Here is a 16667-nt window from a genome sequence, read left to right on the forward strand (position 1 = left end):
CCTACAGGATCTCTGCTCCTTTTCCAACTATAATAACACAATTCCTATCATCAAACATAGAGACATAGCACTTTTGATTTCAATGGGAAAAATCCTTCCTTTTTTCATCTTTCAGAAATAAAGTCTCTACTAGAGAGATTCTGACTTTTCAAAGGCAGCTATCATGTATTAAGAATTTTTAGTGACAAACAAAAGCTTCTAAACTTACAGATGCACAAACTTCCATAGTTATAGTTCTCTTTATACAATAAAAAGCTCAAGTGAACAGAAACATCGCTGTTTTTAAAAATAATTACCTTAATCATCAGAGATCACCAGAGTTTCCAAAACTACATTCAGTTAAATTTGGAAAGAACTCACATAACAGATCCATAGGTATTTAAAGAGTTTCTCTAGTGAAGGATACATTTCACTTATTTTCAGGGAACAGCATCAATAGGCATTTCTCACCTCACAGAAAATAAAAGACATTGGTAGAAACATACTATTAATTTTGTTCCTGTGGGAGAAGAAAATTACAGAATCAAAACAGACTATAACAAAATTTTATCTAATAAGGCATTTCTTTTCTTAGGAGTGCTGTAAGCAATGTCTGAAGCAGGACAATCTCTAAAAGTACAATTTACTGACTAAAATCGCTCAGCTCGATAGCTTTTATGCCTGAAGTAGCTGCAGCTAATCATAGGTACCAACAAAAAAGTGCTAGACTGGCTGTTTAAAAAGTTCAGGCCACGGATGCTGGCCTTCCTTCCACAGATCCCTCTCAAAGATTCCAGCTGATTACACATTGCAGTACTTCCATTGGTAGCACAAGTGTTTAAGCTGTCAACAACTTGCCTAGCCATCTGCAGAGACAAAATGGATATCCTACCTAGGTGGGTTAAGTAGGCAGTGTAAAAGGAAGATTTAATATGTTTAATAACAGGTTTATAACAGAACAGTGTTGCTTCACACATATGTTCTCAGCGTTAATTTTGGTGATATGGTTATGTACAAATGGAGGAAAACAGGGTGTTATACTTTCAAAAAGACCAGCAGACCAGCTGAATGCCACTCAAGGGCTCTGTGTAAAAGGTAGCAGAATAGCACCTTTTGTCTCAAAGGAGAAGGCAGTAGCTGATGCAGCTTGCACTGCGCTCCTGACTTGCACCTGCAGCAGTTTAGCTAGGAAACTTTTTTGCTTATTTCCGAATAAAAAGAGAGATAGCTACAATGTTTCAGACTGCCTTCAAGGGCAAAAACAAAGAAAACCTTGAAAAAGAACCCAAATCTTTTGGTTGCTTATTTCTCCCACTTCCTGCAGTATGGTTTAGTCATATTTAGGAATAAAATGGAGAAGAGCATAAGAATGAAGGACAGCAAGAAACTTTGCATAATTTAAAAAAGTCGAACCTATTACAAAAGCCTGGATTGAACAATACATCTATGAACAATTCATAAGCATTTTTTGATCTGTATTTAATACATTTTAAAAACACAAACCCAGAGGTCTAGACAGGCTTTTTGTTACAAAGCCAACTTAAATCTCCTCAAATCGGGTGTTGCTAAATGTGCCATTTGCAAGCAGTGAAGCACTACATTTACATAAGATCATGCTTCCAGTTTTTTCCAGACACTTTATTTCACTTATTAGACAGTTCACAGACCGACTCATCAAGACTATAAATTCTGACAGACTGCAGTAACTCCCATGCACAGTCTTCTTCCTCATCTTGAACTGAGAATCAGAGGTTTGAAATATAGTAGTTGTTTTAGATACGTGCAATTAATAAACGTTTTAATCTCCCTGGCAGGTTTTTTTCAATAAATGTGAATGTTGCTCAGGTATTTGAGTGACAAAAGCCAGAAGTCTCAGCTCACATCTCCTTCACATTCATAGGGAAGGAAGCAGGGAAAGCTTTCCTCAGTGGACCATTTCCTCAGTGGAGCAGCACTGACATCCAGTGGTTGGCAAACCACATACCAAGAAATGATAAGTGCATTTTCCTTATGTTTGAAGCTGAATTTTACAGCACAGGTTTCCCTGTAGATTTTAGGCACCAAAAAAGGAAAAAGTATGACTGAATTTCCAGGAACTTTCTTCATTTTCAAAAGAGAGGGTGAAGTAGATATGAATGTTTAGGCAAAAGCTGCAAGCTATTGAAAATGGGCACAAGCAGATTCAAAGTACAGAAGGGTCTGTGACAAAGAGGGTCTAGCTTCATCCCCTGGGTGCGGTCCTGCCCACATACTAGCACAGTGCCCTTTCAGGTGTAGCCTGCAGGCCATCTGTGGCAATACTCTATGCACCAAATTAATAAAAAAATTCACTTAAAAAAGATCTTTGAATTCTTATTGATATGGCTGAGAGGATGGCACATTGCAGCAGATATGCAGGAATGACAAGGTAGTATCCTTAAGCCAGGCTTGCCTCTAGACACTTCACATCACTTTTCCTGAGCCCTGTAAAGAGTAATTGTATGGGGAAAGAGGAACAAGTGTGCACAGATCTACGAAGGGCTGGCAACATCTTCCTTGGGCAGTGCTGCAGGGAAGAGCTGCTCTGTTTGTGTCCCCTTTCCTTGGGGAACTCATGGGTAAAATAAACAACATCTTCAGATCAGTCCATGAATAAAAACTTTCCATTCCCCAATCAGCACTGGTACTACTGAGGAAAAACAGGACTGACTCATCATTGAAGCAAGATGAAACCTTTCAGAAGGCACAGTTGTGATCCAATTGAGAAACAGGGTGAGTAATGTTTTTTCTGTCTATTAGCCTGCATACTTAGGATGTGAATTAGTTCTACTCCCTCTCCACCCCTGGAGGGAACAGCACTGCTGGAGCCTGCACCATGTCAAGGTCCCCTTATCCCTGGGCACCAGCCACAGCAGAGAGGAGCACTTTTACAGGAGACCCTCTGCACAAGAAGCTGAGCATCTGGCCTGGAGTGCTCCTTGGCTTGGGGAAATTTCTGCTCTTACAGCTTTGTACTCTGTTCATCGGCTCGCTCTCAGGATGGCCTGGGGCCCCACAGTTGTGAGTGTGGGTACTTGGTCCAAGGCTGGGATGACTGTACAGACTCCCTGCTAGCTACCCCCGAAGATGCAGGTATAGATTCAAATTTCCTCAGGCTAAAAAAAAGCCAGAAGTAGAGTCTTCTTCTCCTGGAAGAGTAATTCAACCACCAACAAAAACGCAAGAGCTGAAAAAGGAGAGCACCTTGACAGCAATTTAAGGGTGAGCCCCATCAGATAGAGGGCAGTTTAAGATCTGGAGCCAACAGAAGTGTTTCTCCTGTCACGCTGAATCCCTAGCTTTCCCAGTATACCAGCACCTGAGCTCCAGAAGAAGAGGTATCATGGCTGCTTATCATGACTCTCCACCCCTGGGTCAGCTCTCTAACTTGCACCTGCACATATCAAGGACACATCAGTACCCTCTGGATTTTAAAGCACTGTACTTGTGTGCTAAGACCAAAATGTACCAGCCCAGATTCCTCCAAGAGGGCAGGCAGCTGCCATCCCATTCCTGTAACCACTCCAGCAGCCAAAGAAGCTCCTGAGAAGCTAATCAGTGTTGCAAGATAAGGGCCCTGAATCAGTACAAAGCTGAAGGTCTCAAATTAGTATTTATCCTGAAATCGTAACCAACATTAAAAAATGGAATTTCTCTTCTCCATTTATATATAACTGTTCACAACTTTAAATTGTATTTTAAATTTTATTTCACGTTTAAAGTGGTATGAGATTCATAGTTGTATTATGACCTATTATAGTTGCTTTATAGTGCATGCATTTTTTTCAACTCTTTGAAAGAGTCCAGCACAAGCAAATCCCAAAAATAAGTCAGGAGATCTGTTTTCAGTTTCAGTTTCCTTTTCTAGTAAGTCCTGTTCTTGTCTTACAAGGAGATAGGCATTCAGCTGACAGCATGCTGTTTACATATTTTTAATACTGAATTCAGGGCTCCTTTTTATTTTAAATCACCAATTTATTATGACTACTGCAGTAAACTGAATCTAACCCCTAGGAAGATGGATGGGAATTTTTTTTTTTTTCACAAAACACCTTCAGCTGTTTGCTCATCTGTATGGGTGACATCACCAAGGTCATAGCTGAGACTGGCTGCTTGACGGAAGGATCATTGCCTAAGTTTAGAGTAGACAGAATAGACAGAAACAGATCACAGAACTGGGCATTTCTTTGTTAGGATACAACTAAGTAAATCTAATGCTAATACTGGATTTGGTACCTGTGAAGCCAGTCTTTGGTACCTATGAAGCCTTGCAGGGTACTTTTATGCACCCGCAACATCAACAGAAGATTACAGCAGTCAACTTACAAAATAGGGGTTCTGGAAGAGAAGTAAACAGACAACCCAAGAAGCACAGACTGATCAGCTGAATAAATGTTTTATTCCCTTCTGCAGACAGCATCAAAACCTCTATTACACACTACCAAGCAGCTTAAACCTACACTGAAACAGCATTTGCTATTTTTAAAATAGCTACAAGCTTTGCCCATTTCCATTCCTGAAGTAACTTGCAAGGCTATGTGGCTACATTTTATCATTAGTGCCCTTGGAAGCAAAAGCTACATCTACCATACCTCTGAAAGCATCACAATCCAAATCCAGGGCAAGGTTTGCATAGAAAACCGACCTTAGGGGTAAGAGGAGAATTAAAGCAATAACCTTCACAATTCTTCTAATCACAAGATTCTTGCCCATACTATCACTTATCCAACACTGAAAAAATTGAAGCAATAAACACCACAGGGCAGGAAAGCTGGGGCAGCTAGGTGGCTAAAATAAATTCCCTTCCTCAGGGAAGGGGAAACTCCCATACAGCCAGATGGAGCAAAAGCCCTCTGCTTTCCTGTTTTGGTTTGAAGGGAAGAAGACCTCACAGTTCTAGAGGCCTTCTGCAGTCTGGTGACACACTGTGGGTATTGCAGGGAGGTTGTGCCTAATTTTGGATTTATCAAACTTTTACAGGCTTTACCTAATGTAATAAACAACTAGAAAGAAGCCTGAGGCAGTGAGCTCAGTCTCTCAGAAATACTGTATTTCCACCATGCCTTGCTCATCAGATGTTGAACCTTGAAGTTCTCCTACCCATGCTCATCTGGACTCCATTATAACTTGTATCATGCACATTTATTTGAATACTCTAGCAAAGCACAATCTGGTTACACAGCAACAAGACAGAGCATAAGAAGTGCATTTCATTTTTTGGTTTCACATTCAGATTACAACTCATTTGGCAAAATGATTCCTCCTCATGCCCCAGAATTTCTATGCTGCAAGCCAGCACCTGGAGGGTTACACAAACAGCTGCAGGAAGTCGCTCACACTCTTCTCTGCCCCTTCACTGAAGTCAAGGTTTAAGACACAATTTAAATATACTCCAGGTGCTGTGCTATATATATGTTTTTGTTGAGTAAGAGGTCATGTTCAGAGCTTGGTCATCTCATTTCATGTGTGTACACAGAGAGGTAAGTAAATCCAACTACAGATAACACACCTGGTGCCTCTGTCAACCTCTTTGTACTCTTTGGGTGAATTATTTCTCCCTCAGAACTTAACATTTGAAATGCTAGCAGCCAACACTAAAGAGACAAAGGACCCATTTTCTCTGTAGTTTTCACTACTGGGACCTGAAATGTTAACAGAAAATGCTGGGTTTTGCTTTAAGGCCAATGCCTGGAATTCAAATATCTCCTGACCACATGAGATGCTCTCACAATACATGCTAATTACAATTTAAACATCATTTTTTTTTCCCTCCAGGAGTCTTGCTGGCAGTAAGGCAGCTGATAATCTGCAGTGGAAAGCTAGCCCTCCTGATTTAGTGTGACCACTATAATTCACCTGATTCTCAACCCCAGCTCTCACTGAGGGGCACAAAAATTTATGTGCACACTATAGAACTAGTTTTCTTTGTTACAGAACAGTTCCAGAGTATGATGTGGCATTGGAATAAAAGATTTTCCCAAGGTATCACGTAAAATGAAACCAAGTCCCTAATGGCTCATTTCCAATGATACAGATACCAAAAGTAATTATTGAAATCCTTTTTCTTGTAACAGTATCAAATATGTAATTTGTAAAGTGCTATAATTAAGGAACTAATCACATTCCTGAAGAAAGCAGGCTCCACTCCAGAGCCTTTCTATTCAACCTTCTTAACTACAACAAGATTGACTGGACAAGTAACTACTTACTGGAAGAGAACATATTAAATTCATGTTTTTTGCCCAGATAAGACTGTCCATTTCTAATGGGGAGCCAAGACTCATCTGCCTTATTTTATACCCTGAGTAACTAGTTACAACCAAAGATTTTGGTTCTTTTTTACTCCAGTCCAGCACTAACCATTTTCTATACAATTCAGTATTTTTAATAGCATTTGGACCACACAAAGGGTCCAAGCTGTCACCATCAAACTATGATAGGAAAAGCATCTTTACTAACAGCTCTGTCTTACTATCACACAGCTCTGCATGTACGCATTCTTAGTAAAGTTAGAAGTCTATTTTTGGCAAGAATTCCCTCCTCTCTTTATGCTAAAATTAATTGAAAAATAAAACCAACACCCTTTAAAACTACACGTGCAATTTTTAAAAACAAGCCAATTCTCATTCCCTTTCGTTTTATAAAATGAGCTGCAAGAACAGTTGTCCAAAAATACATTTCTCTATGCACACAACACTGTACTCAAGCAAGGAAGAGTTACCTTTTCAGGTTTTTCAACAAAGGCTCATTGTCAGTAGTTCTGTTTGAAGTCAAAGGTGACCTGTGGCAACAGATCCAATTATTCAAGTACAAATTTGTACGGCCCAGGGGCTATGCCCTGTAACAGCAATAATGTCCTTATAAAGGAAAACTCAAACTGGATAATCCGCAGAAGGAAAAAACACTTAAAAATATTTATTCTGCCGTGATCATACTGACAGATGTGTGTGGGTGATGCAGCTGAAATTCTGGCTCACTGTGACGAGTAGACAGCAGTTATTTATTGTCATACTGAAAAAAAAAATCCATCAAGAGATTAATTTGTCTCATGCCATAAACATTAATGATGTTTCCTCTCCCAGTCAAACTATTCCAGATAAAATTCCTTCAACACTTGTCAAAAGAAGCTGTCAAAAAACAGCTAGCTTAAATAAAGTCACAAGACTAAAACCTTCTGGGTCAGTAAGAATAACTTGTAAGCAATTCTTCCATGGGCTGGATAACAACAGCATATCAAGCCTGAGCAAAGCATGTTGAGCTCTAATCCTTTCTTTCAGCCAACACAGTTAATTACGCTGGCATGAAATCTGATCGGCACTAAGAACATCCCTGGCTCAAGGGCTCTACAGTAGTGCAAGTTTGTTAATAGGAGAAACAGGGAGTTCCACAGTGCACCATTTAAAATATACTGTAAGAGAATGCTTCTTGACTTCAAAAGTGCAATTAGCATGGCTCAAACCCAGAAAAATACAGGAATGAAAATGGCAGGTGTGGACTGGAGCGTTCTACTGTGAAAGTGGAATTCATAAAGGAAAACCTACATTGATTCTAAGTGGTTTTGAGCTAGAAGTATAAAAAGAGGCTACTGCAACTAATGCATCATGGATATGTATTTTTTAGAAATACAGATTCCTTGGAACATCTTGCACTGCTTTGGTCTTGTATAACCAGGTGCAGCTCCTGTGAGCCATACACCAGACTCTTCCCAGAGCTCTACATCTGTAGTCATCACTGGTTTTGTCCATCAGGCAGTTTTCTCTCCCTTTTTGACTCTTCCATGCGTTATTTACATGTTTCCTTATATTTGCCATAAGAAGTTAATTGGGTTGGGTGCTACAACTTTGTCAAAAAGGGCCAAGGAATGGCATCTTTGAGGACAACCTCCCCAAAACAGAGGAGCCATCCATTCCCATATGAAGTAAGTTGAACAGGCATGGCAGAAAACCCACCTGGCTGCACCAAGAATGCCAGAAGGTAGAGGAGGGAAGGTAGAGGCATGGACTGGCTACCTAGAAGGAGTAAAGAAATATTGCCTGAGCCCACAAAGAGAGAAGTAAAGACAAAGCTTTGTGGAGTTCAAATCCGTAAGATGGAAAGGGCAACGAGAAGAGCTTGTAGGCTAAAGAAAAACTAAAGAAAACATGAATATACTGATAAAAGAAATGAAATTTAGTGTCAAAGGACACATAAAAGACCCAGACACTCAACATCTGATTTTCTTCACTGTTTACTTGTAAGGTTTGCTGTCACACCTCCTATGTCCCTGAGTCTAGGGGCAGCCTGCAGAAGGGAAGGAATATCCACCACAGAGGTGAGCCAGGGACCACCTCCCTGGATGTATCACAGCAAAGGGGATAAACATGGCACAAGTCCATGGGACTGGATGGATGGCACCAGAGGGCACTGAGGAAGCTTGTGATGTCATTGTGAGATCATGCTCTACCATATTTACAAGGTCCTGGTGCTTGACAGCAGTTCCTGAGGACTGACTAAAACAAATTCTTGCCCACCTTCAAGAAGCAGGATCCAGGAAATGATGACCTTGAATTCATTAGCAGCGGGTGAAATTTTCGGAACTGATTAACTTTAGTTAACTTTAGTCCATGAAAGACTGCCTTCTGCTAGAATAAATCAGAGACAGTTTACTAGAGTTTAAGTGTGTCAGGGATTGTCTAGCATAAGGATAAGGGGAAGCCATCAATAGAACTACACAGAACTACTGGTTGTCCAAGAAAGACACTGTGACGTGTATGGAAGAATCAGAGCACCTGACAGGACAGAAGACACAGGCAGGAGACACCTCCTTTTGAAAAAGGGAACTGTGAAGAAGGGAAAGACAGCATGATTAAAAACCAGATGCTATTAGCAGTAAGACATACATTCTTTAAAAGCACAGAGTGGTGTCCAAACAAGGGAAACAAAAATGAGCATTAATTCAAGCTAAGTGCATGTAAATAAATAATAAGATCAAGTAAAAAAAATAACCAAAAAACCCCAAAACCCAAGTTTGAGAAATAGCTTACTGAAGCATGAAAGCTGCTATTGAAATATTTTTTTCAAGCACCAGAAGTAGGATGCCTGCCAGAAAGTCTGTTGGGCTGATACACAATCAAAATGACAAGAGACCACTTCAGAAGCAGGAAGGCCAAATTAAGCATTTCCGTTGAACTCTTAGCAGTGCCCAACACCAGATACCCGACGAAGAGAATAAAAAAAGGGCAAGTACACAGTGATACTTCCTACTAAATACTCCTATCTTCAGATAATCTGCATGATAGCTTCTACTAGAATTTTCTGCCATGAATAGCCTCATGGCCTTTTTTTTATTTTTAATAAACCCAGTATTTCCCAAACAATGCAACATAAACTGACAAACTATTGTAGAGTGTAAGTATTGCTGACTCCAGTCTCGTTATCAAACAGAGGAACACATGACACCAATTTTTTATCAAAGGGCTCTGGGAAGCTAAAGAACTGCAGAGCACTAAGTCCTACTTCTGTGTTGAATAGAAGCTAGTAATAAATAACAAAATTAGTAAACCATAGACACAGCTTTTGTGGAAAAAAAGCCATGCCACAGAAAAATATTATCATCTTTTGAAGAAATCAAAAATTATGTGGACATGAGTGAGGCTATTAATACAGTAACTGACTTTCCAAAGTATTTGATGAGGTTCTTTGCTTTCTTTACAGGCATAGTTCTTCATCAAAGTATGGCAGATTTCTTAGGCTAATAACTGCTAAAGTCTATTAATTCCAAATTTTAAGTGTGTTTGAGACTGTAAGCAGCATAAATGTCTGTGCTGGCAGCTGAGCAGTCCAACTCCTCTTCCAGGTCATTCCTGAACAATAAGGAAGTTCTTGGTAGTTGCAATTAAAATGACTATAAACAGTTGCAGAATAATTCAAGAACTCTGTCAAGGAAATGAGCCAGCAGGAGAGCTCAGTGCAAGTGCAAATGATTGTATATGGAGTGTTAGACCACTCAGTGCATATACTCAGTGCATTACCACCAGGAGGAAAAAAAAATTAAAAATCTTGGAGTCAAATGCAAATAGGTCTTTCAGAATTTTAGCTCAGAGTTAATGAAAAGGGAAATAAAATAGCAGGAATAATAAGGATGGAACATGAAACATTTATATAGCAACTTCATGGAGAGGTCTCTGATATTCCCATAGCACAGGGCAGCAGAGACACAGAGGTACGTAACAGTATCCATATCTGGGAGGAGAGGTTAAAACAAGCACCACATTCTGCAGCCACTGACTCAGGATGTCATTAATTTCAAGACTATAAATGCATTCAAAAGACAAGTCTGTGCACAGAAAGCCGTCTATGAAGCATGACAACCGCATTGCAATTTTTGGCTCAAGTGTCCCAGTGCACTGGTTGCCAGGAATGAAGCTTATCCATTCTTTTACTTTTTCTCACTAGCGTATGTTTTTGGCCAGAGCTAAAGTTGTCAAGAAAAACATTCACTGCTCAGACCCAGCATAGATGCATTTTTTAAGTTAAATTTTATTTTCAGTTACTCTGGGCAAGTGGATCATTATACTGGTTAAACAACTCAATTCTTGTTATTCCTAGCAGTGATTCCCCACAGTGATCTCTTGGGGCTTTTTTTTGAGAGAACATACCTTGTTACTCGATGGCATTCATCCTCAAACCTAGATCCCTTTTTTATTTCCTTAGCATGGAAATATTTATTTCCTTATCTTGGATCCAAAATAATCCAGAAAATTTATCACTCTAATTTTACTTCAGCTCTACCTCTGTGCAGACTCCTGATTACAAAAAAGTAGAATTCAGGGAGCAATAAAATTAATATTCTTCCTCCCAAAAGCTAACATTAATTTTATTGCAGGTCTGCTAGGAAACAGTGATAACATATAAAATTCAATATAAATGACTGCTCTTAAACAGCTGCCACCTATCAAGATGATAAAAATAGATCCAAAAAAGGTAAAAATCACCAAGTTTAAAGAAACAGTTTTCTTCCAGCTACTGTATAGAGGCTTAGGCAGGGCCTGCTAAGCCTGCTCTACTTCTTTGCAGCTAGAAACAAGGTGGAAAACAGGTATTTCTCTACCATAACCCAGTTTATGTTCCCCCGACTCTCTTGCGGAGTGCTGAAAGACCGCAGTGAGATGAGCCATCTTTTCAATTTTGTGCACTGACTTTTAAACATATACCCATATATTCTTGATTTTGTTTAACCAAACTTATGACTTGTTGTATGTCAACACAAGTGCTGGGCATCAACACTGAAATATATTGGTTAAAATCCATAAGCCAAGAGTAAGCGGCAAAGCAGAAATATTCTGATGTACCTGACAAAAATCTTCAACACACCATCCCATGTCATTCCTCTCTACAGGATGCAGCAAGAGTTAAGGCTTTTTACAGCAGCTGAGACTGCCCAGAATCACCAGCAAAGTTCCTACTGAATCAATAAAGGCAGCTGGCAAATCATCCTGGCAACATGTCAGACTACAAAGTCAAATCCAAACATAGCAGAATTGAATCTCCTTTTATTGGCATTTCTTCCTTCTTCTCCCTCCAGCAGGGACAAGCCCTGAGGCTACATGGCTTTTAAGCTGAGAGTTCTTGCAGCAGTATTTCACTCTTGCTAGCACAGCCTGGGAAAGCATTTGGCATACTTCACTGAACAAACCTGACTGCACAGGGTAACGCTTAAAAGTTCTGATGCTTGAAGAAAGAGAGGGCTGAAGGGAGGTCTATCTCTCTATGAATGAACAACCCAGTCTTTACCAGAAAGATCTTCCTCACTTAGCAATGCAAACATACTACTAACCAAAAAAATATCACTATATTGCTCTTTGGTAGGATAAAAGTGAATGTTGGCTGGCCTTATCAACCACAAAGGCTTCTGGTCTTTTTAAACAGATCAGTGGGAGGAAAATAAATGGTGCATCCAATAGGTAATCTGCTACCTTTTGCTGCATTTCTCGCTGGTATTGGGGGATGAGCAGCAAAGAGAGCATGTGGAAGCCTGAAAGCATACAGCAATATCAGCCAATCTCACATTGCTCCCCCTCTCTTCTGCTGTTCCCAGGAGAGACACAGAAGCTATAAACCTTTAACCTATTTAGGGAATTGCAAGCATCCCAAGTATTCAGTACATAAAATAAGTGATATAATGTTGTCTGAAAGATACCTTTTGTTCACATTGTTTTTTCATGCTGTTCTGTTTACTTGCTTAGAACATTAAATACTAAAACCTAACTTTGATTTGAGCAGCTGGCTTTGACCTCCACGAAGGCTTATCTGCAGCTGTGCTTTAAGAGAACAGTTTCTAAAATTCATCTTTTCACGGCTGTCCCTCCTCTTCCTCAAAGTATTTAATAATTTTTCAAAATATCTATTTATTAATGTCCTTCAGACCAGAAGACAAATTCTGAGATTATGCCAAAATTACTTCAGGAAGCTACAGGTATGGAACTACTTGGCAGATACATATGCTCTCTGATGCCCTTCACCTCGAGTAAAAATGAAGGGGAGGGAGTACTTGAGTTCTGCTGCCTAAGATCTGGCAGCTCACCTGGGCAGAGGCAGCCCATTCCACCCGCATGTGACACATTGCCATCTTCCACTTTGCTGTCCTTGCTTCACTCCTACAGAGTGAAGGGCAAGGAAGGAGTGTGCTTCCACCTCTTTCCTTTCCTCTCTCCAGAGAAGGCAGGGCCAAAGCCTGTTCTGCCAAAATGAGCTCCTGGCAATAGCAGGCAACAAGCAGCTCCACCCTGCTCAGTTAATCACAACACCTGACAGGAAAATGTTTTTTCTTCAAGTTTTCTTAGTCCTGTTGCCTCCTACAAAAGGGATCCCAGTGGCTGCAAATGCCTCAGCAGAAGAAGCAGTGTTTAGGGAATAACCTCCTAAAAAGAAAATGCTGACCTACACAGGTTACCCAGACCATTTCTTCCCTTTCAGAAAAATCTCTTTAGTATGAAGGACCAACTTCTGAGCACAGCAAAGAAAGAGAAACAAAGGGAAGCCCCAGGACAGCTGGCACTTCCTTGCCACCAGCAGCAGACAGGCATGGTCCTCTCCTCTGACTGCCAGCAAGTGGAAACCTTTAGTAAGTCACCTGAGAAACACAGCACAAAGGAAGTGAAATGCTGCACTCCATGTGCTTAATTTGCTTTCAATGAGTGCACACCATGCAGTAAATTCAAGCAGCTGTACATGCATGGGTATGAGTCAGACTCACAGCTGGTCAGTTCTCTCCTACCTTGCAAAATGAAAAAAACACCATCATAAAAGCCCCTAGCAGAGCCCCAGTAACCAGTCAATAAACCACCAACAGATTATTTACCACAGCTGGACACATATAGCCCGGAGATAGGCACCCAGTCCAGGGATCCCCATTGCTGGGGATGAGGGGGAAGTGAAAATTGCAAAGTACTTAATATCTAAATTCACACACTGCCTACAAAACCCCAACCAAAAACCCAAAAACCAAAAAAAAATACCCTACCATTAAATCAGTTTGCACAGAAGCCTGTCCCTAGCTGATATTTAACACGGAAAATTATATCAAATGCAGATTAACCTGAGAGCAAAATTGGCTTCAACATATATCAAAAGTTAGAATAGACTGTGTAAACCTGTTAGTAATTCTTGAACAAATGTTAGCGACTTTCCAGAATTTTCCCACAACAAAGTAGACACCCTTTCAGCAAGTAAACTAATGTATTTTCTAAGATTTGTTCCCTCTTTAGAACAAATGCTGAGAGAAACTCTTAGAAAACTATTCCAACAAGCACTGTGGTAGATCCATACTTCTGTTACTGCAGGTAATTAGGCAGTGTTATTTAAAGAGAACAGTATTTCTTTGTTTCTGTTCTCTCTTTATTTATGGTCCATTTTAAAAGCATTGGGGTAAATCAAAACTGAATAAACTAACTAAGCATAGGGATGTCTAATAAAGATAATCCTTCCTTCCTGAAGACAAATCTTAAGAACTTATGGATTAAGAAAAGATATGACAACAAAGACTTTGGCTAGACATGGAACATGCAGATACATGCAATTAGACACTAAAACAGATTACTTCAGAGATAAATCACTATAGCTTAAGTATTCATGAAAGGAATCATTGCAACAGCATTAAGAAGAATATATGGAAACGTGTTAATAGTATAGCACTCATACCTTCAGTACAAGAAGCCTTAAGAGGCCTAATAAATAATATTTTAAGCATCAACTCAGATATATGGAAAGCAAATAACTGAATCCCATAAAAACAGAGCTAAGAGAAAACAGAAGGTTTGCTTACTCTTCTTGACGCAAGTCATTAACGCTCCGATCTAGTGAGATCATATCACTTGCCACCATATTAAACCCAAACTCTTTAATGCTGGCTTGAATGGATTCTTTGTAATCTGGTCCTAAAACATATGGCTTTGCTTCCTCTCCAGGGCCACCAGCAACTCCATGAGGCTCAGGCTCTTTGGGTTCAAAATTACCAAGGACTCCAGGTCGTAACACAGGATCTGGGTATACAAATGTCTGAGGTTTAAATGTGAGATACTGCCTCTGGATGATGTTTTGCTGCTTGTTATCAACACCATGATGATTTAGTTCATTTTTGGCCTTATTTTTCCTTCGAATGGATTCCAAGTCCACTTCCACACCTTCAACATGAGGCCAAGGTACCACAGGTTTGAACTTCTCATTTCCTAGTCCGTGGTCTCCTTTGTTTGGCAGGGGTCTGTTGGCTTCTTTGTCATCCTATATACACACATAGAGAAACAGCAGACCATGTCAATTGATGATCCTTTTTTTATTTACATCCAGTAGCTTAATGCACTAAGAGTTGGTACCAAATATATGTTGAGCAAGTATTGAGAAGTCTCTGCTGAGAGGCTGAATGAACACATTTTACTAAGGCTACTGACCACTGGAGAACATCACCAGCCGTCGTCCACACTTACCTCGGTGAGTTGGTCCTGGAAATGACTGAATGCCCAAAGCATTCCCAAAGACCAAATACCCATGTAGGACACGTTAACTTGAATGTAGTTCAAGCTGTAGTTCAAACTGATATGCAGGGGGCACTGACAGAGCGTTTTATGAAGGAGAAGGTGACATGGAGGCAGACAGTGCCACACTCCAGAGCACAGCGGCCTTGGTCCCACTGTTGGACAGGGGCTGTTTCTGGGGTTTCTATGTGCACTTGTGGCTCAGAGCTCAGCAGGGTCTCAGTGGTTGCTAGATACAGCCTCAGATGGGAAAGACTGCTGTAACTACGAGTAATCTGGCACACACATCTGCGGCAGCTGCGAGCCACATATAGTCCCTACCCTCCACAAACCCCCCTGCACCCCCCAACTCACTCCCACCAAGCTCCCTCTGCTGCAACAGTTTATTTACAGCTGGGAGGTGACACTGATGGCATTGGGAACAACAGGCAGAAATGAGATCAGCTGCATGGACACAGGCAGACCTGCCTGGGGAGGCAGTACTGGGGTGAAGAGAATTGCCACAGCCACTGGCATCTCTAGCATCCTTGTTTAAAACAATTTCACTGCACTCCTCCCTCTCTCCCCACCAGGAGATTTGAAGTTCTCACTGAGAAGAAAGGCTAGGATTTTGAAAACTGCTCAGCATTTTCAGTGATCAGCGAGGTTGGTATGGTTAGAACAAGGGTGTGTGATTTTGGAAGAAATAGACAGAAAGGCTTTGAAGTGTCTGAGTGTGAAGTCTCCAGAATACAACAGCACCACCCATGAAAGCGCTCCAAAACACACACTCACTGCTTTTTTCAGTACTACTGTCCAAGTATGATTAGGGAAACATTGCTGAAGGTTCAGATTTCCTGCTAAAATTGTTTACTTGTAAGCAGGACAAATGTTAGATCATTCAGAAATCTGCAGGAAACAACACACATTTTAGCAATGTCTCAGAATCAAAAAAAATTTGAGATCAGAAGGATGTCACCTAATCAAACCTGCTGAAGGCAAGTTCACAGTTAGATGGGGTTTCTCAGAGGCTTGTCCAGTCACATCCCTTTGTCCAGTTTCTCAGGACAACCTGTTCCAGTTGCTTGACCCATCTCACAGTGAAGTTTTTTTCCTCATATCTCAGCAGAAGTTTCTCATGTTGCATCTTTTCCTTTCAGTCTGCACCCATCACAAGAATTTATTTCCATTTTCTCTGCAACTTCTCTTTTTAGGGTGAAAAGATGCAATTAAATTCCCCATTAGACTTTTCTCCAGCCAAACCCAGCCTCTCTAGCAGGTCTTTTCTGGGTCCTCTGCATCTGTTAACATCTCTCCCGTGTTGGGGCAGTGTGGGAGGAGAAACCACACACAGAACTCCAGACAGCTAAGTTCTTTCTAGGGCATCCACCCATTACGCACTCTGCCTTTACTGCAACAAGGGTACAGTGCTGACGCATGTCCATGTTTAATTAAACCACACAACACTTCCTACTACTTTACACTATTTTCCTCACATCAATCCACATAAAAAACCTTCAGAAATTAAGAAAAATACAGTATAGAATATTTCTAGGTTAACATGGTAACAATGGGAGTCAGACTGGCTCCAATTCAAAATAAAGAGTTTATTCAAGAAACTTCCTGAGTTCTCTGTGATAGTTTAAACAGGGAGGACATACAACATGCAGAGGAGTTACATTA

The 16667-nt window shown here is 40.5% G+C and overlaps 1 protein-coding gene across 2 annotated transcripts in view; it reads right to left on the bottom strand.

Annotated features, from left to right (window-relative positions):
* GALNT7 (polypeptide N-acetylgalactosaminyltransferase 7) overlaps positions 1–16667 on the bottom strand; it is a 51563-nt gene that overhangs the window by 25901 nt on the left and 8995 nt on the right. For both annotated transcript variants that reach the window (XM_017744323.1, XM_017744322.1), the window contains exon 2: positions 14300–14754. In XM_017744323.1, coding sequence (XP_017599812.1) covers positions 14300–14754 — 455 coding nt within the window. The remainder of the gene's footprint in view (positions 1–14299; positions 14755–16667) is intronic.

This window comes from Corvus brachyrhynchos, unplaced genomic scaffold (genome assembly GCF_000691975.1).
Source record: "Corvus brachyrhynchos isolate BGI_N302 unplaced genomic scaffold, ASM69197v1 scaffold17, whole genome shotgun sequence".
Taxonomy (NCBI): Eukaryota; Metazoa; Chordata; class Aves; order Passeriformes; family Corvidae; genus Corvus; species Corvus brachyrhynchos.